Source organism: Columba livia, chromosome 8 (genome assembly GCF_036013475.1).
Source record: "Columba livia isolate bColLiv1 breed racing homer chromosome 8, bColLiv1.pat.W.v2, whole genome shotgun sequence".
In the NCBI taxonomy this organism is placed as follows: Eukaryota; Metazoa; Chordata; class Aves; order Columbiformes; family Columbidae; genus Columba; species Columba livia.
In genome coordinates this window covers 388538-414079 of record NC_088609.1, presented here as the reverse complement: position 1 = coordinate 414079, position 25542 = coordinate 388538, and the positions used below count along the sequence as shown (strand labels likewise).

At 48.1% G+C, this 25542-nt stretch overlaps 1 protein-coding gene across 1 annotated transcript in view; it reads left to right on the top strand.

Moving 5' to 3' along the window:
- Positions 1–19037, top strand: part of RNF11 (ring finger protein 11) — a 29723-nt gene extending 10686 nt beyond the window's left edge. Inside the window, exons 2-3 of the mRNA XM_065071407.1 lie at positions 17096–17265; positions 17874–19037. Of these exons, the coding sequence (XP_064927479.1) occupies positions 17096–17265; positions 17874–18045 (342 nt within the window). The 3' untranslated portion in view covers positions 18046–19037. The remainder of the gene's footprint in view (positions 1–17095; positions 17266–17873) is intronic.
- Positions 19038–25542: the final 6505 nt, after the last annotated feature.

Sequence of the window (25542 nt, the reverse complement as noted above, 5' to 3'; positions counted from 1 at the left end):
TATAGCTGTCACCTACTCTAAGCTGATGAAGTGAGGAGAAAAGAGCTATAGTTTTAGGCTGAGGTGGAAAAGGAGTGTGTTTTATCTTTCATTTTTCTTTTGGGGTCTCGTAAACGCATCTTTCGCACATGCCAGTGGATTCCAGTGGGGTGAAGTCCAGACTTGCAGCTGCAGCATACAGAACTTCATGTCTCTGTGTCTCCTCGATGTGCTGCAGCTGAAGAATGACCAGCTGCCTCTTGGTTTTTGGGTGAACTGGATCGTGCCTTCGTGCGGGCAGGAGTTTCTCAGTGGACTCTGCACATGGTATCCTGCCATCAACGTGTTCTTCGGCCTGCTCGGGGCACGCAGATGGAGATTCCTCCAAGCCGCACTGCTGGTGTGGTGGGCTTTTATTGGATACCAAAAACTGGGAAAATGGTAGTAACGAATATGTAACAGATGCTACCAAACAGGCTGTCAGTATTGAGAGACGAGGCAAAGGTTTCCACCTCAGGGTGACACGTCCAAGGGTGAGGAGCGCTGTAGGCTGAGGGAAGTTTGTTCCTTTGTCCGTGTAAGGTGTCCTGGTGTGGTTGGGTTTTGTTTTTTAAGTACAGGGGAGTTTATCTGAGTCAGTGCATCAGCAGCTTGAGCTGTTGGGGCTTCCGCAGCCTTTCTGGGCAGAGAAGGGAACTTTCTGTGTCCCTAAAGAAAGTGCCGCTGCCCAAGGACACCACATACTCCTGTCCTGGGGCCTTCAGCACAGCAGGGACGGGTGCCTGGGGAGCCCATCGGTGCTCATGTGTTGTGTGTACACCTCTGGCACACGGGGCAACCAGCATCTGCGTCTGTTTGACTTGATTTGGGGCAGGATTCTGCTCCAGCACTTACAAATCGTGGCTTTGACAGACGCTGCTTGGGAGTGAAGGCAGCCAAGGCCGAAGGAGGGGCTCAGGGGCTCTCTGTGTTCAGTGGACCGCAGGCTGAAACCAGGTGAAAATGTTGTATACCTCGTGATGTGCGCTGTGTGCCTCCGTGTTTCTGGTGCAAGGAGGTCTGGCCTAACCATCCGCTGCTGCCAGAAGGGATTGCTTTGCTTTTCCCTGCTGTTCTCTGCTTGCAGCCGTGTGCTCCGCAGTCGCTTCCTGTGGCTTTGGTGCTTATGTGATCCCTTGGTGAGTCAGCTCGTACCCTTCAAGTGTCTGAAATGGGTTCTCTTGCTCTCATTTTCCTCCTGTCAGATTAGTGGACTGAACTGACTTCCTGGTGGAGAGTGGATTTATCTGCACTCTGCCATCGGTATATCGCCTTTTACTTTGTAACCTCTCTGGAAAGGTCTAGAGGTGTCAGGTGTTAGATGTGTGCCATTACCACCAAGTATTATGGGAGTTTTGGCTTCATGTTGCAATTAAGGATATACTTGGACTTAATGGCATATTAGAGCATGCACAGAATGAATATGTGGTGCTGGTGTGGGCAGTGAGTGTATTTGGGAATGGTCTGTACATGAAATGCAGTCTGAAGGTGTCATTTCTAACTTCAGTGGGGTGGTGATTTCAGCTGGAGGGATTTGCTGCTTCAGGACACATCTCTGGTGTAGTTAAAGCCTCAGTTCTGCTTTTCTGATGTCTTAGTTTAAAGAAACAAACCAAACACAACAAAACATAAGAAAGTATCGGTCTGTCTACCACAACCGCCATTGAAGATGCTTGGATGCTTTTCCTCACTATTTTCTACTTTTAAAGAAGCTTCAGTTCGTGAGTGTATTTGGTATGTACGGGTGAGGACTTTGGGAGCCTGTTGACGGTGCGCAGCAGCCTGTGACATCGCTGGGGACACCGCTGGCTGCTGCAGCGCCCTTCGGCCTCGGCCCTCGCACAGGCCTTCCCGTGACGGCTCCCTGGATGGTTTCCAAAGCCCGGATGCACTCGGCAAGCCTTGTCACCGCCCTTAGACTTTGATTACCTTTGTGTCTATGTGTGTGAGGACTGCCGGCATATGTGGCTTTTGATGAAACAACCTCCCTGTTGTCTGAAATGTTTAGAGTTAAGAAATTATGCAGGTAAGTGTGCAAGAGCAGAAGCTGAGCTGGCCACCTCAATTTGTCTGTCCTGTTTTATGTGTTGTGGCTCCTCATTCTAGTCTGGTGTCCCTCAGGTGAGGCCACTAGTTTTATGTTGAAGCCAGACTGAGGGACAAAACCCCGTTTCAGTAAATGAACTTGAGAGGCAAATCTTGCCACTTCTTCGCTCATCTGCTTATGCAGCGTTACCAACTTATGTCATTTCTGTGGCGATTTTTTTCGGTGCCTTTCTGTTTAGTTTTCTGAATTCAGAACCAGTAATGCTGAATGTGAGCAGTAAGTACCACCTGTAAAGATGGATCTCATGAATTAAGTTGGGTCAGGTGTAATTTTTGGCTTGGAGACCTAAAAGCCACGGGAGATGGGGCTGCTGGGGCAGAGACCCCGGCCAGTCACGGGTCGGGTGGACGGCCCAGCGCGTTGCCAGGGCTGCGGGACGCTGAAGCGCCGTAGAAATCACTTTCTGAATGAGACTGCTGCTGCCACAAACGTTTCCTTGATTTATTTGACAAAATATGCTGGCCAGGTTTCAGTTTGAACACAGTAACGCGTTTCAGCCAGACAGAAATTACAATCTAAATTAGACCAATAGCTGTTGCCCTTTCTCCCTTAAAAAGACTTAGGTGACACATCAAACTGAAATAAGATACATATTTTTTTAAATCCTAGACGCAGAATGGTTACTCTGTTCCAGCAATAAAGTGGCTGTGTATCAACACAGAGTGCAGTAATCCCACATATACTTGTTCACCCAAATCGTTGCCAGTGGTGAGGCTGCCCAGTGCTACACGGGCAATACCAGTGGGTTTGTAAAGCCAGAGACTTCAGAATGTGCTAAAACTTCCAGCTAGCGTATGGTCAGTGGAATAAGCTTTATAAAGGTCTGTTTTTTTCAGCCCTGCCTTCACTCCTGCTTCTACCCATAGATTGTGCCATAGGAAACAGGGTTTGGCCGAGAACCTTTGTGCTTCTGCCGTAGGTGTTTTCCACCAGTGGGCTATTGAAAACGCAGCAGAGGTCAAACCAGAACTGCTAATGGAAAATTATTTTGTTCAAAAATGTATTGCCTTGTTCCTAAAGCTTTTGTTTTGTTAGTGTCCTAAACTTCCAGGTGGACATGACAGTGTCTGCAGGCATTTGTAATTGCCTCAACAAAACGAGGCTCAGAGTTAATGAGCGTTATCTTCTGTATGACAGGCTTTATTGCTAGTTACACTGCATCATAGATTACAATAATTTGGATAACAGCCCTGTTTGGTACAGTGTTGGAAGTTGCATATTAACAAGTGTGTGAACCGGACTGTTTTCTGGTGCCTGTCAACAGGGGATGTATGGATAGTTACACATCTGCTCAGTGAAGTCATTTTCTGCAGGTAGTGGCTGAATTTTGAAGGATGCTGGTCAGGCTTCGCCCTCACAGCTCCTACAGGGAACCTCTCTTCATCAAATCTAGATTGTTTATGGCAAACTCGCACCTGTTATTCTTGTACCAAACAGATCTGTACTTGTTTTCGTGATGTTTACTCTCTTGATTTATTTAGACATCAGTCCTGTATCTCTGTCAGCCTTTGTTTTTCTAGGCTAATGCTTCTATTTTTGTTTTGTTTGTTAGTGGATATGATATTCAAGCAACTTGGTTTTCCTGAAAAACAAAATCTGTCTCATCCATAGTCAGTGAAACTAAGACAAAACAAAAGCAGAAAGGAAAAAAAATTAAAGTGGAGAAAATTTTAAGTGATTGAGGGATCATTGGCTGACTGCTCAGCATCTTGCGGTGAATTTTGTCATGGTGACTGATGATGGAAGTCACAGGCAGTATTTCCTTCAGGTCTGCACACCGTGCACCTTCCCGTGCGTTATGCCCTCTCATCGGGTAAACCATTCCGGACTGTGCTGAAGCCTTCAGCAGGAACGCCGCGTTACGTGAAGTGACACAAAAAACAATCAGGACCAGGCGTGTACGTTCTTTCAAGGATAATTTCTGTACAAAATTTCAGTGGAACAAAGACATTTTCTTTAACCCGGTCTGCCAGTCTGAAATGTCTCTGTAGGGTCCTTGGCAGGTGGCTTTTAGCAGATTTAACTCGACGAACATTGGCGTTACTTTTGCCAAATTCATGGAGAAGCTATGCCCAGCCCTTTTCTGCCCCCAAGGAAGCATCTAGACGTGCCCGTCTCCCAACACAGCCAGTTTATTTCTGCTGCTACTGTCTGATTCAAAACAACAATTGAAAGAGCAAAAAATTGTTTGCTGCGGTAGTTTCTGTTAGTGCCTTCACTGCCAGGGAGATCCATCCGTAGGAAAGGAGGTATCCCAGATAAAGCCGGGCATGCAGGCTCATCGTGTTGCCTTGCCTGTGTATTTCCGAGGTGACTCAGCAAGGCCCTCGGCGTCCCGCGGGAAGCAGCGCCCTGGCCTGGCTCCTCCGGAGGCGGGGCCAGCTGGCCCGGAGCCCCCGCGCCGCAGGAGCAGCACCACGTGCGGAGCTGCGCCCCGCCTCTCGGGGCACCTGAGGGGCGGCGTTTTGGGGACCATGCGGGAGCCGGCGGGTCTAGAGAGATAACTGGAATTTTTCTGTAGTAACCGAGCGCTGATATTTCTGCTTATGGAGCTAAAATCTGAGCAACAAGCTGCTTTTTCTCTTCGGGTTTATCCAGCTATTAGTTACCTCTAGTTGCACCCTAATGAGTCCCAAGGTAACAAGGTGTATTCTAGGCGAAGTATCACCAATTAAACATAAGAAACTCCCAGGGTTTTCTTGATAGCTGTTTTGTTGTGGCTGTGTATTCTTTTTTTGACATGATAACATACTGAATACCTCCAAATTTACTGCCTCAACGGTCGGTTTTACTCCATTCCGGTGCTTTTTCTTGAGTGCGGTTTATCGGTGTGTGTGTAAACTGTCAAAAATTATTTTTAGTGGTCATGTGGGTTGTAGAAGGACGTGGTTATTACACCCTAAACGTTAATGCAACAGAATACGATAAATAGAAGTATTTCTTTATATCTTCATAAAGCCTGAAGGAGTGTCGGTAGCATAATGTTAATAGCATCAGACTCCAATTTCTGACTCTGAGGGGCATCGAAAGTAGCACGTTCCTCACCTCTGGTAGAGTTATGCTTCAGTGCAGGGCCTGAACAGTTTCCTTGTACCTATATGACTAAAGCGGAGTATTTCAAAGTCACAGGTAATGTTCAGGGGAAATGGGTGCTTTTAAATTTGCACAGACGAGCTTTATTATTTCCATGTGATCTTCTCCAGCCCTGACCTGCACCCTCTCTATCGCTACGGTGGGTGTTTGGGGTTTCTGGTGCGCTTCACGCAGCGTGAAAGGTCCCTCGTTGCCCATGGATGAGCCGAGGCTGGAGCTTGCCCGGCTTTGCAGCTGCTCTCCTACGTCCGCGTCAGCGTGAAACGGGCCTTTGTCTTCCAGCCAGTCAGTCCATATTCGCAAAAATGAGCTCTCTGTTTTCATCTCCTTCCTCTCAGACAGTTTTCTGTTCTGAGATTTTTTTGTAGCAGCCTGAGCCTTAATTCAGGCAAGTACTTAAGTAGGTGCTCAAGTGCTGCGTCCCTGGCAGTGTTTGGAATTCCGGGGTAGCGGTGGGGACATTTGTAGATCTCACTGTCTGATACTTGCAGCAATGCGTTGTGGACATCTGAAGTTTTCCTTCAGAAAGCCAGTTTCAGTGTAAACAAAGCTCTGGGCACCTTCCATGAGAGCGGGTGTAAGCAGGGGAAGGGCCTGACCAGACAGAGGCGTTTCTCCGTCTGCGGGGGCTGAACGAGGTGAGGCTGCGGCGGCTGCTCCCCGTGCCCCTTCGCGGAGCTTGGGCCTGCTGCAGCGCGCCCTTCAGCACACCTGCTCCGACAGCACCTGTGCCGAACCAGCACCGCAGTCGCGGTGTAAAGCCAGCACAGGCGGCATCTAAGAAGGGTATTTAAAAGAACTGAAAGAAAAAACACATGAACCCCCCCAACACAAAAAACCCTGAAAATGCTGATAGACAAGTGGTTGCTTATACAGCGAGTGATGGACGTCGTACCCTATTAATATGTGAAGCTGAATGTTTGTGGCTTGTCCTGGTTGCACCAGCAACTGGCTGCAGTAAAATGAATGTGTGTTTTCTGGTGGCAGATTAAAGAAATAACCAGATGCTCACTGAACTGCCTCTATGCATTTAAAACTTTAAAATAAGTAGGAAAAACACATTCTGGAAATATTTTGCTTGTATAACCAACTCCTGTGAGAGCTATTTATGATTTTCCTACCTGTTCTTGGCACAGGCCTCTTTTCTGTTAGGCGAGGTTTGACAGTTGCATGAGGTCACACTTGGATTTGTGCCCTGTGAGCTGAAAACGCAGAGTCACTGCTCGCGAGGACAAGACTTAGCTGGAAAACACAGAAGCCTTGCCCTTGCGTTCACTGCTAATACTGCAGCGAAAAGTGGAGCTGTGTCAAGCTTTAGCGTGCCTTAATATTCATAGTCCATTCCTTGCTTTTAGATACAGCGCTGCTTTGAAAAAACCAACAAACCAACTGATTTAATAGTAATGGTTTAATGCCTGAGACATTCCTTTAAGATTAATAAATGACTGGCTGAGATGAGCCGATAGCCTGAATAGGTGCCTCTGGCTGTTTACAGCTGCTGCTCATAGACTCAGAGTTGAAATAATTAATGTTATTATCAAATGACACTAAACAAACAGCCGAATTGCATTTTGTGTGTGTTCATCCTCGCTGAAGTGGTGGATGGCAGTGAGTGTGCCACTGGGACAGGTGACCACGTCCCCACGACGTTACCCTGCAGCCCCTTGTGTACAGCCCAGCAGGGCAGGGCTGTCAGTGCCCCTGGATTTGAACACCATTGCCAGCTTCAGAACGTGGAAGAAGTCATAGAAATCCCGCATCGCTTGCCCTGGCGGAAGGAGGGAGCTGTTGGCTGGGGGGATGGTGGGGACATCCTCGCCAAGCCCAGGGACTCCAGCTACGTTTGGGGTGCCCTGGTGTATGGTGACTGTATGTGAGGCTTCGTCTGTCTGTGGCTTTCTGGCAGGCTGATGCAGAAACATTCTTTAAAAAGCTGTGGTTAAGCCGCTGCAAGCTGCAGCGTGATTATATCCTTTGGTTGGCCTCGAAGCCTCCTGGCTGCCTGTGCACAGTCGGGTCCCCTCCCCTGCTGTGCTGCCCAGGCTGAGCCTGCAACTCACAGACCTGGATTTCAGGGACATCCACCGTGTTAGAAATTCAGATGATGCGAAGAAAATGAAAAAGCCTGTGGATTCGAGTGTACCACCAAACTGCCGAGGCACGGCAGCCTCCTCTGGTGCAAGTGTTCCTAACCGGGGTGGTTTCGTTAAAAAGGCAATTAAAATATTTCTAATTGAGGACAAAGTTACGATCAAGTGAAGTATAATGCAGATCGCTGGGTTTTGACACAAGCCCTGCTGTCGTGGGCTGCTTCGCTGGCACGGGCTCACAGCAGGTGCCCGCACCACCACTCTCTCTGCATCAGGTTTTACACAGACCCAGCTCGTCACCAGCCCCATCTGCTTTGGAAGCTCCTCTGCAACAGGACGTGGACTGTTAGCACTTTTCTCCCCCAAGTCACTCATCCTTAGTAGAGCGATGTGTTTTCTCTCCTCTCCGTGGCGTGGCGAGGCTTGCACCGTGTGAGTCCCGCTCTGCTGAGCCCCTGTTCGCTGCGAGGCCTCATGGAAAGTTCTTCATCAGGTTTCTGCTTGGTGTACCTTGCCCCGGGGGATTACCTGCTCCCTGCTCGAGGTTTGCAGAAGCCCTCGCCTGTGTATTTTGGTTGGGTAACAGACTATCTCGATAAAAAGAAATACTCTGTCCACTTGCAAGCCTCTTTTTTGTGGTGTGTTCTTACAACTGGGCAGCTACAGAAAAGTATTTTGTGTTGTCAGGTAGGACAGTACGTGGGGGCAGATGATCTTGGATCGCTTCTGTTGATCTGCCTGTTTGCTTTCGTTACCTGTTTCTTCTTATCTGAGGCTAAATTGACACCTCCCAGGAGACCATATGCTCCCAGAAGACTGTACATGGGGTTGATGTTCTCATTCTAATTGGGCTGTTCTGTCTATTTAAGCCCTATTTTAGGAGCGTGGTGTATGAGGTACTTGCATTCAATAGGATGGTTTTGGGTGGGTGTTGAAACTTGTTTTAGACAAGGCTGTTGAGTTGTGTTTTGGATGGCCCTCTTTGTCCAGGGAGGGTGGAGGGTGCTTGCCCTGCCTTTTCATGATAACACCAAGATAACACCTTACTCTGAGCCTAGAGATGAGGTCACTTCATTTCGCTGACCCTTTGATATGCTACTTACTCTATACTTCTTCTAAAATACATTCCTAGTTCTGCATCGTATTTCTCTGCTATGTGTTACTGTATTGTTATTAGTTCAAACTAGCACATTTAAATATACGTATATACACATCTTCTGTTTACACACAGAAGTGCAGCCTGTACTTATACTTCAGCAGTCCTCCCCTGATGGATTGCTTGTGTCTTTGCCTTTTGTGCATTTGCATGCTTACTCCCTGTTTTGGCCCTTTCTCCCCAGCCTGTCCTCTTGGCTAATTAGGGCTGATTTCTGTAGTTTGGCTACCTTGTTCCTGAAGTACTGGGAAGGGCTGTTTTTTACAATTGTTCTTAGAATTGCCTTGAAACTGACTTAATTCCTGCCAAAAGATACATTTTAGCGCTCTCGCTATATTTTAAGTGTTTGGAGTCAGGGTTTCCTGGCTGAAGTCTCTGGCTGGGGTGCTTCTCCGTTTTCCTCTGGGCCGCCTGTTCGCAGCTCTCCCCGTGTCCGTAGCGATTGCACAGTGCACGGTAACGGCTCGTTTGCTTGTCGTGAGGCCCAGAGCGTGTCTGCTCAGCGTCCTCGCAGCCGGTGGCGAGAGCCCGGCCAGGGCAGCGGCAGGACCCGTGCCTCACGGAGACCGGCTGGACTGGACAGGCTGGGGGCAGCTGCACCCTAAACCCCGGATTCCCCCGCATGGCACCCTGAGGTGAGCAGGGCCTGCGTGGGCTCAGCTCAGCTCCGCTGAGCCTGTGGGCTCAGCGGGGAGTTCAGGACATAACATGTGCCCTGACTAGCTCCCGGTGCGTTACATTGCCTGTCTGAAGCCACCTATATATATGCCTACACTCTCCATCAGGCGCCTGCCTGTCCAGTAATCCATATCAAGGCCTTCATGTAAGGGACTTGCACCGACTTGTCCAAGCGTGCGATGCTTTGGGGGTTTGGGCCAAGCTTGTATCTCAGGAGGCAGAAGCACCTGTGAGCTTAAGCTCTTTTGTTTGCTGCGCCCTGAGGTGAGTCAAAGCCTCCGATGAGTGGTTTGGGTGTCTGGGACCTGTCACACGTGTTTGAGATCAGGGGACGAGCGGGACAGGTGTGAACAAGCCTGCGTGTGTGAACAAGGCTGTTTGCTGCGCTGCCGGCGGGACCCGGTGCAGCGAGAGTCCGGGCTGCCTGCAGACTGACCCACGATGATCAATACTCGTATTTTTAGCTGCTATCCCTTTGATTTATACTACAAACAAGTTACACTGATGGATGTTTACCCTTTCCAGAAAGTTACTATGTATCTGAAGGAAGTGTGAAGGATTCTCCTATTTCTGCGTGGACTGTTAGCGTTCTGTCAGCTTTTCCATCCTTAGCTCCCGAGTGCTTCCCCCGCCTCTTGTGCTTGGATGCAGCCGCTGAAGAACGTGTTAACTGGGTTCGTGGATTTGTTTGCTTGGGGTGTTGTTTATTTTTGCCTCCTGCTAGCCAGCAGTTCCGCAGCAGTCAGTGGATGGGACAAGTAGGTTCCCTCTGTACCTTTCAGCAGAGATTTATTTATTTTCAGCACCTCCTGCTACAGGACCACTTTCTTCTTCCCAGAACATCAGGGACTTTATTTGTTGTTAAATCTGCTCCTCGTTCCTCCAGCAGCCGTCTTGCTTGAACCGTAAGTGCTGTGTTTGACATAGCACTATAATAGCAGTCTGCGCGTGCCAGGCGTAAGAGGGGGTTTCTGCAAGACAACCACTTGGCGAAAGTAGGAGAGAACATGCACCAATAATGCAGATGTTGTGGTGGCGTGTGGGGTAGGATGACCCGCACGCGTGGGCTGTTTTTCTGCCACCAGCTGCAGAAACGACTGCGAGATTTTCCCCTTACCCAGCTGATTTGCTTTGTGGTCCTTGGGCTGTACCAGTCTAGGGAGGCTGCGTTTTGTGCCTGAGTGTCCTTAATTTAACATTTAGGGGCAACTGTTCTTACCTGGCTTTGCTCACTGCAGCAACTTGGTATAAAAGCATGAAGTTTTCTACATTGTTTATGAATATTTTCCATTCCTATGTACAAAACAATACTATTTAAAAGAATATGCTAGGAGCTGTAGTAAGAGAACTTCGTTATCTCTCAGAAATTGTGGCCTGATGCTGTCAGTGGGTCTGTCTGGAGACATGGAGTCAGTTCTCTGGTGAGCAGTTTGATGGTCTGGGATGCGTTGGTGTCTGTGTTACCCACTTTACTGAAGCAATTCACACCCTGATGTTTGGTGGGACCACTGGAGAGAGGAACAAAGACAGGTAAAACCAACACGAAGCTGCTGAACGAGAGTTCAGTTGGTGGAACCGTACCCAAGGATATGGCCCCTGAGTCAGAGAAACCTGCTGTGCAGCCTGGGAATGTAAAGACTGTCTGGATGTGTCAGGAGATTGCGCTTCCAGGGATTAATTACTGCTTTTTAATTACTGCTTTTCCCCTACAACTGCTTCTTGCTAATCTTTTTGTATTTAGGTTCGCATTGATGTTAATTAAATTTCAGAGCAGGTGAGTCCAGAGTGGCAGGTGACTGTCACCATCGGGTACGGCTGGGTTTGCGCTGGCCAAGCAGCACAGGGCACCGTCAACTCTTTATCTTGGCGGTGGGCAGCCAGTTTGGTTTTGTGTGACAGCACGGGTAAGAAGCCTGAAAACAAAGTCCCTTTCTCCAGCAGCCCTTGTCACCATCCCGGAAAGCAGCAGGCGGGACGTGTTGGGTTGGTGCCTCCCCTCCCTCTGCTCCAGCCCTATTTTCAGTGGCAAAGCTGAGCTCAGGGGCCAGGTGATGTCTGAAGTGTCGGCAGCCCGAACTTGCTTTCTTTCATGGTTGCTCATGTTTTCTAACCCTCCTTAGGGAGGAGTCCTGAGAAACGCAAGGACTTGGAACTCTCTTTCGAAGGTGAGCGTATATTTAGCAGCGTGGTGCAATTATTTTGAAACACGTTATTATTTATTGGGAGAGAACTACTTGGATTTTCATCTTTCTCACATAAGGGGAATCAGTCTTTGTTTGGCAGGCTTGAAAACTTGGTAAAGGATGAGTTGGTTTTGCTTAATGTGGTGTTAACGTACTGTTTAATTTCTTTTCTGACTGCGTGGCTGTAAGTGAAGAGTGTCTGCTGGACCGACCTGTGCTTTGGATTCCAGCCTGTGCCAGAACGGCTCCCTTTGTGTGTCCAGGTCTGTCCGACCTGCTGGTCTGTCCCACCTGGTTGTCTGTCCCGGGTGTCTCCTCCAAGCAGGAGAGGTGAGAGGAGGGGATTTTTCTTACAAAAGATCTGTCACAGTTATTTATACTGACCGGCCACCTGGAATCAGAAATATAAAAGATTAGGTAACGATTTCATTACATGATGTTTTATAGCAACTGGTACTTAGCTTTCTAAACGAACTGTTCTGTATGGCAGAAAAAGGGTTTTATAGTTGGCAGGCTGCTCATAATCTAAGGATTATTAAAGTAAGCTGTAGTTGTCATATAATGCACATTTATAATGGTGAGTGGTTTTACATTAATACGTCTTGGGGGAGGATATTATTTCGGAATGTGCATTCACATACCGATGGAGCTGGAGTCTTTCCATCCCGATCAGAATGGTGTTCACAGAAAGGGCCTCCGGACTGTCATCCCAGCAGGTTCCTTATGAGTAATAAAGTAGCAAAAAGAGAACATTTCATAACATTCAGTGGGGATTTTGAGGAGAAAAAAAGGCAAGGCATTCTGACAACACATTTCAATAAGGACATTTTCATACCGAAGGGATTTCAAAAAGAGCTGTGGCAATGGCTGGCGAAATTCAAATGGAACTTTTCTATCTGCATTAATTAATTAGGCACTGACCACAAGGACTGTAAGCGGGATACCTACCGGTATTTAAAAAATCTAAAAAAGACTTAGGATAAATGTAGCAAGGAAGACGTGTCTCTGTGCTGCTGGACCGAATTACCATATGTGCTGGTGATCCGGTGTTAAACATCCCAGGGTGAGACACATGGAGCACTGGATTAGATGGAGAAAATACAGCGGTGGGAAGCGAGCAAGGCGGTCAGGGTGGAAGGCGGGTGGCTGTGGGCAGATCTCGGGGACAGCGGCGCAGCTTTAACCTCTGCAGCTATTAGATACTGTGAATTATTCATCTCACCTTTGACCTTCCTGAAAGGAGAATTTGTGCATGCTGGTGCAATTATTAAAAACAACAAACAAACAAAAGCCCTGATAACATACTGCTGCTGTGTGGCATAGGGGGATCTTAATCTTTATCCAGGGATTAAGAGTTTCTGATCTACTGCTGACCTGTTTTCAGAGTGTTACAAATTCACTGCATTTGCAAAACAAGGTGGAAATGCTGTAAAACCAGAGAAAGGCAGATTTACAGCAGCATAAGTGACCAAGGTAAGTTGTATTGATGAGAAACCTCTGTAGGCCAGAACGTGCGCGGAGTGTGCGCGCAGGATCCGTGCCCGGGCCCTTGGAGCCGCGCGGGAAAGCGTCCGTTCCCATGGCGCGCGGCGGGCTGCGGACCCGCAGCGCCTGTCCTCCTCCCGGGAGAGGAGCCGGGCAGACCCGACCTGCCCTGCCGCGTGCTGCAGGCCCAAGTGACGCTGCTCCCTGCGGGCTGAGTACCGTTAGGAGGGAGCGACTGCTGTGCGCAGCCAGCACGAGTTTCCTTGGCTTTCATCACCTACTTTGGGAGCAAGAAGAGAGTTGTGTATCTCCAGGACTGGCCATCTCAGATGTTTCATCATTACTAAATTCATAGGTGAAAAAATAATTCATTAAAGCAAATTAAGTGCCAGAAAGTGATTTTTATTTCATGGCCTGACACTGTTATGTGTTTTTTTTTTATTACTTGTTTTGGCCTTTTTAAGTTAACATGAAATTTCTTCTTAATTTGTAGTGCCTGACATCTTTATCAAATAATAAATAACACAGGCTTTGGCTAGAAGGTCAGTATTTTGTAATTTTGTCCGCAAAACCCTTTCCATGGTAGATAACAGAAAAGTGAGACACGAGCAATAAATTCATGCTTCTCTTTGGAGTAAAATAATAATTATTTGGGTAATACCATCTTTTAATATAAATGTCCATGTAAGGGGGCCTCTAGCTACAAACGTAAGTTGACTGAAGTCTTGAATCCTCATGTCGTTACCCTTGACTATCCAAGCTGGAGCAGGCGGGACCGTGTGTGTCGATAAACACAGTAACAGTCACTGCGGGGGCTTTGCGGCGGGTGACGGGGCTGGGCTCTGCCCTTACAGGCGGCTTCAAGTTGGTGTCGGGTGAGCTCAGCTTCCAAAAGCGCTTCAGAGATGTGCTGGAGGAGAAAGTGGGGGATGCAGCTGCTGGTGTGGGGCCAGATGGGTGGGTGCTGGGGGCCACCGGGGGCTAAGGGAGCCTGGGGCAGCTGGTGGGTCCAGCTGAGGGAGCACTTTGTGCAGTCTGCTCCATCCCTTGCTGTGACCCCTCTGGGGATGCTGGACGTTGCTTTCTCAGACTGTCAGACCAGCCTGGGCTCTTGTATTCTCATGAATAAATAGTTTAAAATATTTTCAGAATCATACAAACATGCCTTTTTAATCTGTTGTGGGGAGAGGACTGGTTTGAAAAGGCCATTGTCGGTGTACCCCGTAATTTAAATCTCTGCAAGGCGTGCAGCTGCGTTCTTCCATTTTCCTGGTATGTTTGTAGCCGGTTTCTGGGGTGCTCTGGCTTTTCATAGTAATTGCAGTTTGAGGTTGAAGTGCCACCAGGCAGTGTGTTAAGGACCCGCGTCCCATTGAGGGTATTGAGTCGTCACCCGTTTTTATGTATGGCAGTGCAACTTAACGCATTTTTCGCAACGTCATGGCAGCCGTCGCCAACCCCCGGTTTTTTGGATTCACAAATACAAAGCTGTCATGGTGAAAGACGGCACCATTTTCACCCAGGGTTACTCATCCGACAGGAGAGTCTTGTCCAGTATGTGAAACTGTAGAAGCCCCCAGCTGGCAGCGATAAATCCGTGCCGTGACCGGGCACGTCAGGCACGTCGCGCAGGGCGCTGGCCCGAGTGTTCCCGTGCAGTGCTGGCGGGCGGAAAGCATTTGTGTGTCTGGGGTGGGAAGGGGGCCCGGGGTCCTTCAGGTCCCCATGTTCTCAAGGTCTCCTTGGGGAAGGTGGTGCCCATGGAAGGGGCTCTGCCGTGATGCAAAAAGGGGTTAAAAGTTGTGTTAATTTACTGCCTAAAACCTAACCGAAGCAGTCCTTGGTTGGTCAGCGTGACTGAGTTCTTGTTTCAGAATTGCCCAAATGTGGCAGTTCGAGCTCCCAAGAGATCACTTCACTGTAGTGTCCTTTTGCTATGTAATTTCTGCTGAGCTGACCCGTTTGCTGCTGCTCTGCTATAGGCATTCGCTGCCAGTTGTCACTACTAGGTTCAGATGTTCTGAGAGTTTATTGGATCTTTCTTCCCCCTCCTGTTTTTTCCTTTCCTTGTGTTTCTGCATGATCACGTGCAGTCATGGTTTTGCCAGGTGGAGCTGTACTAAATCCATCCCCTCCTCCTGCCCATGCCTGTGCTTAGTTACATTGCTCCTCTTTTACCAGGAGGGGAAGGAGGATGCATCACCTCTCTCCAAATAGTGTTCTCTCTGTCTTTGTAATAAGTGAAGGAGTACTGTCTTCTGCTGTGGATTTAATAATCTGTCCAAAGAAGAAGAGCAACGCTCGGGGGGGAGAAGTTACGGATAGTTTGTGGTGTTAAGTTCTTGAAACAAAAGCAGGACGGGGCTCTGCCTGGAGCCGCTGTGTTCAGTGCAGAGCGGCTGCAGCACTTGGGATGAGTAAAAAAGGTTTATAGTGTTGGTACCCAAGGTTGCAAAGCCCCCTCGTGAATGCTGTTGTATCTGACGGGTCATCCCTAGCTTCAGCTGGTGCTGTACAAACTATGATTAGGGAATACTTTATATGTTTTAGACCATTAAAAGGCAGCTGATCAAGAAGAAATCTCTCCTTCTCTGAATTACAGTTTAGTCAGGAAATTGATGAAACTTACAGAACCACTGGCATTTTGTCTCTTGAACCTGCTCATAATTCCTCCGAGCTCTGCTGGGCAATCAGAGGGGAAAGTCCTCGGGTAGCGAAATTAAGAGGAGACTTTGAATTTTTCCCTACAGCTGAATTGTGAGTGGTAGGCACTGTATTAAAAGAATTGCCAGGCAGACTTGTATCTTTTTATTAGCATTTCTGTATTTGTGATGAGCATGTTCTGTAAGCGAGTTCTGCTGCTGGGCACTGCTGCGTGCTCCGCGGGCCGCTGTCTCCCGTCTGTCTGCCCGCCTGCTGTGCTCCCTAGCCGTGGAAGAGGAATTTCTTCATCAGGTTTACAGTCACGGCATTACCTGTGTTAAACCCTGTACCTGGACTTCGCCAGGTGTTGGTGGTAGTTGAATGCAGCACTAGAGCATCGCCAAAGGTCACGAGGGAGCAGGAGGGGGGAAGGCTGTTCCTGCTGCCATAGGGACCTGCGGATGCCCACAGCAGTCGCTGCTCTGTCAGGACAGACATTTCGGAAGGTGGTGGCTCTGTCCTGGACAGTAAAGGCCGATATTGTCACCATACCGGTGACGAGTGGCGGTTTGGCGACGGGTCCCTTGTGCCGTGTGCTGCCTCGGCGCACGCGCTCTGCAGGCTGCTGGTTCCGCAGCAGCGTCCTCTGAAGCAGCAGCTCCTGCGTTTTTTCAGACAGATGAGCCGATGCTGTTGTGTCGCTGATACACCAGGTTTATTTTCAGAACACAGCTACAGGTTGAATCTTTTTCTGCTGTTTAAGAAGTGCCACTGAAATGGGCCTATTACAAGAAACTGTCTCCCTGTTAACAGTCGATTCATGGGTACCGGCTAATACCGTCCTAATAGTATCTCCTGTTCAAAATTGGTATTCACGGCCAAAAAAGTGCTTGGAAAGCAAGTAAAATAAGTACCATGTTAATACAAATGTTAGTGAGAATATCTAAAGTTTGTTAGTATTGAGAATAAGTTTCTGAGAACATGGCAGAGGAAGGACTGTGTCATACCTCCATGGTGCATGTTACTTGTTTGGGAAATACGTACTTTAAACGTACAGCAATTGAAATCCAGCTTGGGAGAACTTGTGAAATTATATTAATATATGAGAACAAATGTAGAACTTGGATTACTTACTTAAGCTTTTCCTTCTATTGTCCAGGTGACACTTCTTAAACACACAAGAATTAAATCCACAGTTCTGATTGGAGCTTGTGTGGCCCAGAACAGTTCACATAAATTTTAATTATTACAGAAACAAAAAAGCCCTTCCTCTCTAAAACTCCTAAGAATAGGTGCTGTCCTCATCTCTGCAAAGGATTCTTCCTAAACGTAGAAGAAAAAAATCTGCTTTTTGTTGCAAATACTGGGGTCTCGTCCTTGGCCACTGTGGTGTTCAGTGCAGTGCTTCAGCAGTTCCCCAGGTGCCTGCTGGACATGTAGTTCCTGTATGAATGATTCCCGGAGCTCGAAAGATCTTGCCGCTCCTTGCTCAGGATTCCGGCCTCGATTCTGTATCCCATTCATTCTCAGTACAGTTATAGCCCCAAAATTGCAAAGTAGGAGTGGGAGATCCTACACGTGTGGGACTAAGAGCAAAAGTTAGACCCACTGTGTGTACTGTAACGGAAGTGTTTTGTTTTAGGAGCAGGTCCCCGTTCCTGTGTATCACCCCACGCCCAGCCAGACGCGGCTGGCGACGCAGCTGACCGAGGAGGAGCAGATCCGGATAGCGCAGCGCATCGGCCTCATCCAGCACCTCCCCAAAGGCGTCTACGACCCCGGGCGAGACGGCTCTGAGAAGAAGATCAGAGAGTAAGGGACAGGAGCCTGACTGGGCTGATGTGGCTGTCGCTTCGGTTTATGGGATTGCCCAGGGAAACCCGCTCTTGTCCTCCTGGTTTTGCCTGATCTGCAGGGCCTGTAATCTAACGTAGCTTTCTCAAAAAAATGACCTTTATCCTCACTTGTTCTCCTGTTACAGGTGAAACTTACCTTTCCCAACCCATGTCATTCATGCCCTCATAGTGTGTTTTGATCTCCCCCCCTTTATTCGCTCTTCACAGAGCGAATGAAATGATTTCACGTTACTGCCTCACCTTTATGGCTCCCTGTTACCGCTTCTGGCCGCGCGCTCCGGGCTGCGCTGCCGTGCCTAGGGCAGGCTTGCTGCCCTCGCTGCCGCCGTAACCGCAGGCACGTACTGCAAAGGGAACGCCGGAACAACAGAACCTAGTGCTTGGTGGAGTGAGCACGGGCAGAGCAGACACCTCCCACAGCACCTGCAGACAGTACAGTTTGCTTGTCTCACACATATCCAGGAGCAGACAGTTCATTACTTTCCATTTCCAGTGTGGTAACACCAGCTTAAATATTTGTATGGTGCCTTTTTTCTTATTCTTTTTATTTTTTCTTGTCCCCAGGTGTGTCATTTGTATGATGGACTTTGTTTACGGGGACCCTATCCGATTTCTGCCATGCATGCACATTTACCACCTGGACTGTATAGATGACTGGTTGATGAGATCCTTTACCTGTCCATCCTGCATGGAGCCGGTGGATGCAGCGCTGCTGTCCTCCTACGAGACTAACTGAGCCCGGGGGTCTCCACCGAACCTTCGACCATCCACGTCAATGGGTTTGATCCTTTTGTCATTCAGCCCAAAGAGCCAGGAATTAGGAATTAAGATCATGCACAAAGTACACATTTCCTAAGAAATAAAAAAAATATTCCTGAATGGCTGCAAATATTGGAAAAAACATAGTATTTTAGAGACTATAGAAAAAGTAGGTTGTTATTTTTAATGTAAAGCCTTGACCCACCATTGTCTTTTAATGTTTGTTCTTACACCCGTATATAGGAATTGTGTAAAGTGTTACGGCAACTGTAAATGTTTAAACTGCGTGTATCCGATTTTATTAGCAGCAAGGTAAGAGTATTTTTTTCCTAAATAAAGTAACCAGTTTTGTTCTGATTCTTTTCACAAGTCCTGGCATTTGGGTCAAGGCTTTATTGAAATCTACATTTTATAACACTGGCACAAAGAAATAGTTTTAAGCTTGTTTGCACAGTTCTTTTTTCTTTTTTTTCCATTGGAGATGGAATTCATTGCCTTAGGTCTTTTTAATAGTGTATTGTTATTGTTGGGCTGGCTCTATGCTTGAAAACCAGTTTATTTATAACCTGTTTAAAGTGCTATATTTTGTTTGCAGTTAGGAATACGCAGACTTCAAAGTGATCTCCTAGCTTGTAAGCAAACTGAGATGCATTATCCCTTTTCTACAAGTGATGTGGAATATGAAGATAGGAAACAAGCCCTATCGTGAAGTTGCGGCTTCATGGTTTTGTAGGCCTTAAACTTTGTCACAGGTTAAAAGTGGGCCAGATGGTCAATAAATAGTTAAGCTACCATGACTGAAGAAAAATACCCCAAAATTGGAACTAATGTACTGTTAGCACTGATCACTTACTCTACTTTTTTTCTCCCTAAAAATGGTTGTCTTGGATCCTAGCAAATGGATACGGCATCTCTCATTCCTGTAGTTCTTAGGTTACCAGAAGTTAAGAATAAACATACTGTATCTCAGTCTCCTGTATGGAATGTATCTGTTAAGCCCTGCTGGCTGACACACCAGTGCACCAGAGACGAAATCAGATATGAGGAAGATACATTTTGCTGTGCACATAAATGCAAAGTTTCTATAAACACAGCCTGTCAGAGGAGCGGGTGAGGGGCACACAGGGCTGCGCGAGCCAGCACGACACCGTTAAAAATGGCTGTAGCCAACAGTAAGTGCTGAGGGGACGGTCTGGCAGAGACTGTAGCTGTAGACACCTTTTTTCCACTTAGCTTGTTTTTTTTCTCCTCAATGCACCCTCCTTTGACTTTCATGTGACGCTGACACATGGGGAAGTCAAAATGAGATGGCAATCTCAAGGAAACCACAACAAATGGGGGAGCGTTCTTGATTGGTTTTCGCATATACCTGAGAACTTGACACAGCAAGTTGTGTTGAAAGATCCAAGTACTGTGAGACTCGGAGTATTGACAAGATCAAGTTGTGCATGTTACGGATAGTTTCTGAAGGGCTGTTCAGCAAAACGCAGAATCAGCATGTTGAGTGGTCTATTGCCCTGCAGCGGGCAGCAGCCCGCGCTCCCGGAGGAGCTGCAGTGCCGATTCACGGGAGCTGCCACACAGCCGTCCGGACGCAAAGTCCTGCTGAACGTGTACATACCTAATTACAAGGATCAACATCTGTGAAGAGAGACCTGAAGCTGTGCAATGTCACTGTTCTTTTCATCATTCCATATGTGTTCGTGCCCTCCTTTTCGTCTGTTTGTTTGGGGGTTTGGTTTCTTTTGTTTTGGTAAAATAATGTCCGCATTAAGTATCCATTTGTTAAAACTGGCAAATGAACAATTTGAAAAAACAGCATTGTCATTCATGTTGGTATTAGTCCTTATTTATTACGAGATTTAAGAAAGATGAAGTGACCAATTACTGAGCGGAATGCTTTTCTAGGCACTGTGTAGTTGAACTTCTATCACTGATTTACTTACCGGGCTAAGGGAAAAACATTACTTTTATTAAAATACTTGTTAAATAGCAAAAAGGTGTGAAGGGCTAAACCTAGAGGTGATTACACAAAAACATTCCAGAAAGTTCACATTTTAGATTAAAGACAAATGTGTAAATATAACAAATAAATCAAATGGTTTTTCAAGTTTCTAGGTGCAATGCTGTTCTGGATGATTTCTAATTCAAAAACATTCAATGCCAAATAATGTGTAACCTGAATTTTAGCAAGAGTTGTGAAACCAGATCTGTGTTTTAATCCCACCACCTGTAAGATGCAGAGAGTGTTTGCCTCCTGTCTCAGAGACGTCTAACACATCACTTACGGTTCAACCACGACAGTCCGCTCCAGCCCAGCCGTCTCCTCGCCCAGTCGGCTGCAGGGCTGGTTCCTGGTCAGCCGTAGCCCTTCTGAGCCAGGGCCAGGGGCTTGGGGGTGCACGGGCCCACGGCAAAACGTCTGCAAAGCAATCTGAAAAAATTGCTCTTTCAGTTACTGTGTGTAAGTTACCGAGTTTGTAGGTGCATCTTCAGTAATCAAAAAATATTGCTTTAAAGCGTTTTGTAGGCGCTGTGCGGTGGGATGAAAACGTGCAGCGAACAACGCTGTTTGTACATCAGAACCCTACCTGGCCAAACAACCCAGCCCCGGAAACAGACGAGGGAACATCAGGCTCAAGCCTCTGCCATTTCAGGTGACAACGCAAGAGCCAGCGCGTGTGCCAGTGACAGTCTGCCCAGCGCGTGTGCCAGTGACAGTCTGCCCAGCACGTGTGCCAGTGACGGTCTGCCCAGCGCGTGTGCCAGTGACAGTCTGCCCAGCGCGTGTGCCAGTGACGGTCCGGCCAGCGCGTGTGCCAGTGACGGTCCAGCACTAGTCCCTGGCAGGCACCGCGGCAGCTCCTGAGCGGGCTGCTGGCCCGGTCAGAGACGAGAGCTGCCACCGCCCAGGAGCATCGATCCACCGAGCCAGTACAGCAGGGACGTCGTCAGGTTACATCTGCAGATCAGAGATGGACTTTTGTCTCGTACAACAGAAGAAAAAAACCCCAACATTTTCACAAATCTGAGGCAGAAGAGATGCAACGACAAGTACTAAATACTCGACTTTGTAAGACCTTGATGCTTAAAAACTCTTGCATGCTACCAGAATTACCACTTCTGTCATTTTACATGTAAGGATGATAATCGTTATTACTTGTTGCTGTAGTTCATTATGTAAATCTGGGAGAAAATCACAACATTTGTACATAAACAGACACAAACCCCAGCAGTCACTTTGTGAGGAGCTGATGTTGTAGAATGGCTTTTAGGTTTTCAAAGTTCCTGCTGTCTCGCAGCTTCCGAGGGCTGAAAGCAATTACGTGTGTGGAAGGCTGACGGTTCTCTCTTTGCAGCACTAGAAATGTCTATTTCTGGGCTAAGGGATTATGAAATACCTGAATTTACTTAAGCAGTGCCAGGACTCCAGTGTTTCCCGTCCTTGCGCAATCGTAGTGAAGAGGAAGATTCTTCTGGGTCAGACAGACAGTCAAACAACAACATGGCTGAAACCAAACAAGGCCTCTCATCACCTAATCCTGGATTAAAATGGATTTGGAAACAAAGTGGATGGTAGTTGATTACAAATACAGTTTACTACAAACACCGCATTTTTACTAAAAACATACAAACTAGTTGATAACATATAAAACAACATGAATAAAAATATGTTCAGAAGAACCCTTCTTATTACCCATGATAAAAATTAGCTTCCAGGATTAACATTTCCTTTTATATGGCATTTAACTTTGAAGAATATAATTTATGCTAACCATCCTTTGCAGATTTGCATTTAAACCTGTTCTGCGATAAGAGTTTGGGGCTTCGATAAAAAGAACAGTCCAAACATACCCTGCAAAACCATCCTTTGAAGCAGAAGAAATACCTGTATTTGCACGCTAGCAACTGATCTCTTACAACATCCACTCTGCACAGATACTCCGCTCAGTAAAAGCTGTGGAGAGGAATCGATAAAATATTGGTGAAAATATCCGCACCTTTTTCTGGCAGCACAAAGGTGGCATGTACTTAACTCAGCACAACGCGACCAACCGTACTACAAACGAAAACCCCCAAACCTCCATCCTCTCAGTTGAAAAGTAGAAACAAAACCTCCATAAACGTATTGTTGGCAGCACCAACCCCTAGAAAATGTTGTCTTTATGTTAAATAAGGCATTTCAACAACAAATGCACAGAAGGGTGCGTGTCCAAGTGCTCCATGTGCCATGGCTGGGCACACCAGGCCTTGCCCTTGCTCACTAGAGGCTCTTTTGCCAGGGTTCTCACTGCAGACAGACAGACAAACCGCCACCTTTCAGCATCTTCCCCTGCCCCGCCGGCCCGTGAGCGGTAGCGGCCTCTCTCATCAAAAGTCCCTGCTGGGTCAGCAGACAGAGGGACAAGGCTGAAAGTCAGGGGAGAAAGATGAATCGCCCCAAACCTGAGCTCCGTGGGCCGGCCGGAGCCGTCCAGGCGCCGTCCAGGCGCCGTCCCGCTGAGGCGCAGCTCTGCACGCCCGTGGGAACCGACGCCCTTCCACTCTCCAGCCTGAAACGCTTTCTGGCGGGGGTTCCAGATTGCCGTTTGTTCTGGGGTGTCTCCTTGCAGAACACACCGCCCGCTCCTTTGTGCCGCACAGCAAACCGACAGCAGAGGGCCCGCACCTCCGGCCTTCTCCTCAGCCCCCGTCTCAAAGGGTGTCAAAGCGTCTTCTAAAAAGATCTTTTTTTTTAAGAGTTGAATTTAATAGTTTAAACACTCTTGATAACTTTTCAAAAAGCTTTGGCAACAGAGCCTGCTACTGGTATGTGCATGAATATACATACACGGACTTTCTGCGTATATCTAGATATACTTTTATATATGTGTATGTGTGCGACAGATCACACACTTTCAACATCCAGAGACGCATGACAAAGGCACTCGGATGAGATTCCTGCTGTTCCTCAGAAACACCAAGAATTATGTGCGTCAGTGATGAGCCCAGCATCACCCCACAGAACCCTGACTATCCACAAGCCCTAAGAACGAAAGCCAAAGCACATTTCCCACAACGACAACAATCAGCCATTGGAATAATCTCCCCAGGGAAGTGGATTCCTCAGCACTGGACACGTTTAAGGTTCAGCTGGACAGGACATCTTGTCTAGACAGGGCTCGTGCCAGGAAAGGTTGGACCAGATGATCCTTGAGATCCCTTCCAACCTGCTATGGTGATCCTACGACTGAAATACCAAAACTGTAACTGGCCCTGCTGGTTGCTTCTGAAAAAAACCCTGTGCAGCTGCCCAGCAGAGGCGGAGTAACCTTAGCAGAGCTGACGGCTGGGAACTGTACCCCATGAAGGTGACACTGAACATGACCCACGTACTGTACCTTCTAGAGCTAAACAGCATCGCTTCACCTCCCTAAAGTGAATTACTGAACTCTGTTGGAGCTGAAGTTCCTACTCTGCATCTTTGGACAGCAGGAGCAGGAGCCAACCTTCAGGCATCTCCCAGCACCACCAGGAAAAGCAGCACGTTCACCCACAGAACACGCGCTCATCCCGGGACCGCGCCTGACACCAGTTCCAAACACGGCCCCCGGGGCTCCAGCGCGGCAGACTCGTCCTGCACACGCGGCCCGCACACGCGCACACACACGTCCCGCACACGCGCACACATCCCACACATGCGCACACATGTCCTGCACACACGCCCCGCACACACACGTCCCGCACACACGTCCCGCACACACGTCCCGCACACACGTCCCGCACACGTGCACACACACGTCCTGCACACACACACAAACGTCCCGCACACGCGCATACATGTCCCGCACTCACACGCGCACACACGCGCACACACACGTCCCGCACACACACACGTCCCACACACACACGCATGTCCCGCACACACACGCATGTCCCGCACACACACGCATGTCCCGCACACACACGCATGTCCCGCACACACACGTCCCGCACACACACGCACACACACGTCCCGCACACACACGCATCCCGCACACACACGCATCCCGCACACGCGCACACACACGTCCTGCACACACACGTCCCGCACACACATGCGCACACACGTCCCGCACACACACGCACACACACGTCCCGCACACACACGTCCCGCACACACACGTCCCGCACACACACGTCCCGCACACACACGCATCCCGCACACGCGCACACACACGTCCCGCACACGCGCACACACGCGTCCCGCACGGCTCTGGCACGAAGGACGCGGCCCCTCAGCACCGCCTGCGAAAGGAGCAGCCACAGGTGAAAACCAGCCCGGCTACGGCAGCTTCTGCTCCCGCATTTCTCACCACATTGAACTGCTGCTACAGGGTCTGACTAACAGGAGATAAACAGCTGTTTTCTTTTCTGACATGAAGCAGCCCATAAAGAGCGCGGTGGGGTGGGGAGGGGGCTGTGACTGCTGTTTTGTGTTCTCCCGGTAAAGCAGCCGAGAGAAAGCAAGTAGGGTTCACTGCAATACATCGTTCTAAATAAGCGTTTTGCCTACGTTTAGCCAGCAATGGAAGTAAGCAAGCCCGGAGAATTAAAAAAGCCCAGACAAAAATGGAAGCCAGCCCTGTCCTACAAAAGCATGGCTGAATTTGGAGCAAACACCGTACAGAACTTTACCACAGGGCAAGGCAGGTATTTATTAGCTCTGCTGCTGTTCATCAACCCTGGAGACAGGGATATGCTGGGCATGCGTTTAAAAGAAACTATCTGCATTTATATTTTTTTAAACACGTAAAGCAAACCTAGATAGCATCTTCAGAAATATTTCACGATGACAAATCATTCAATTAAAAAACTTGCCAATGCACACTTTGCATCTAATCCATCACAAAAAGGTATTTGCAGAACATAATGAGTCTCTTCAGGTTTTCTGATCTCATTCACTGGTGACGTTTCCAACCATTAACCATTTTCCTGTACAGCAGTAAACACCATGACTCACCTCTTTATCTTCTCCTCTTCCTCCCAGAGGGGGAACTCTGTGGAACACATTGTTTCGGTCATTTCATACACATCTGCCTTGGTGCTGTGTTTTTATGCTTGAGAAGGCAAAGAAGTGCACCTCGCAGGTGGAACCGGGGGCTGAGCATGTTGTATTTAAACCCTTGGGAGCTCTGCGTTCTGGAGCTGACCTGGGGAAGCCGATGTCACGCACAGAGCGGTATCTGATGCTTCTGCTGGGCCAGAGGTATTGTATCATCCCAGCATCTTTTAGTAGTCTTGGACCCAGGCCATAGATCAACTACAAATACTAAGCCACTCAATATATAATTTAGTGCAAAAACCACTGTGAAATGGGAGGAAATGTTGGATATGATCCTGTTCTATGCCACTGTATTTTACCAAAGGCTAAGCTTCCTAAGCCAAGGTTTCAACGCTGTGTCACTGCAGCATGAACAGCCTGAGGACAAGCGCTGTCAGAATGGGACGGTCT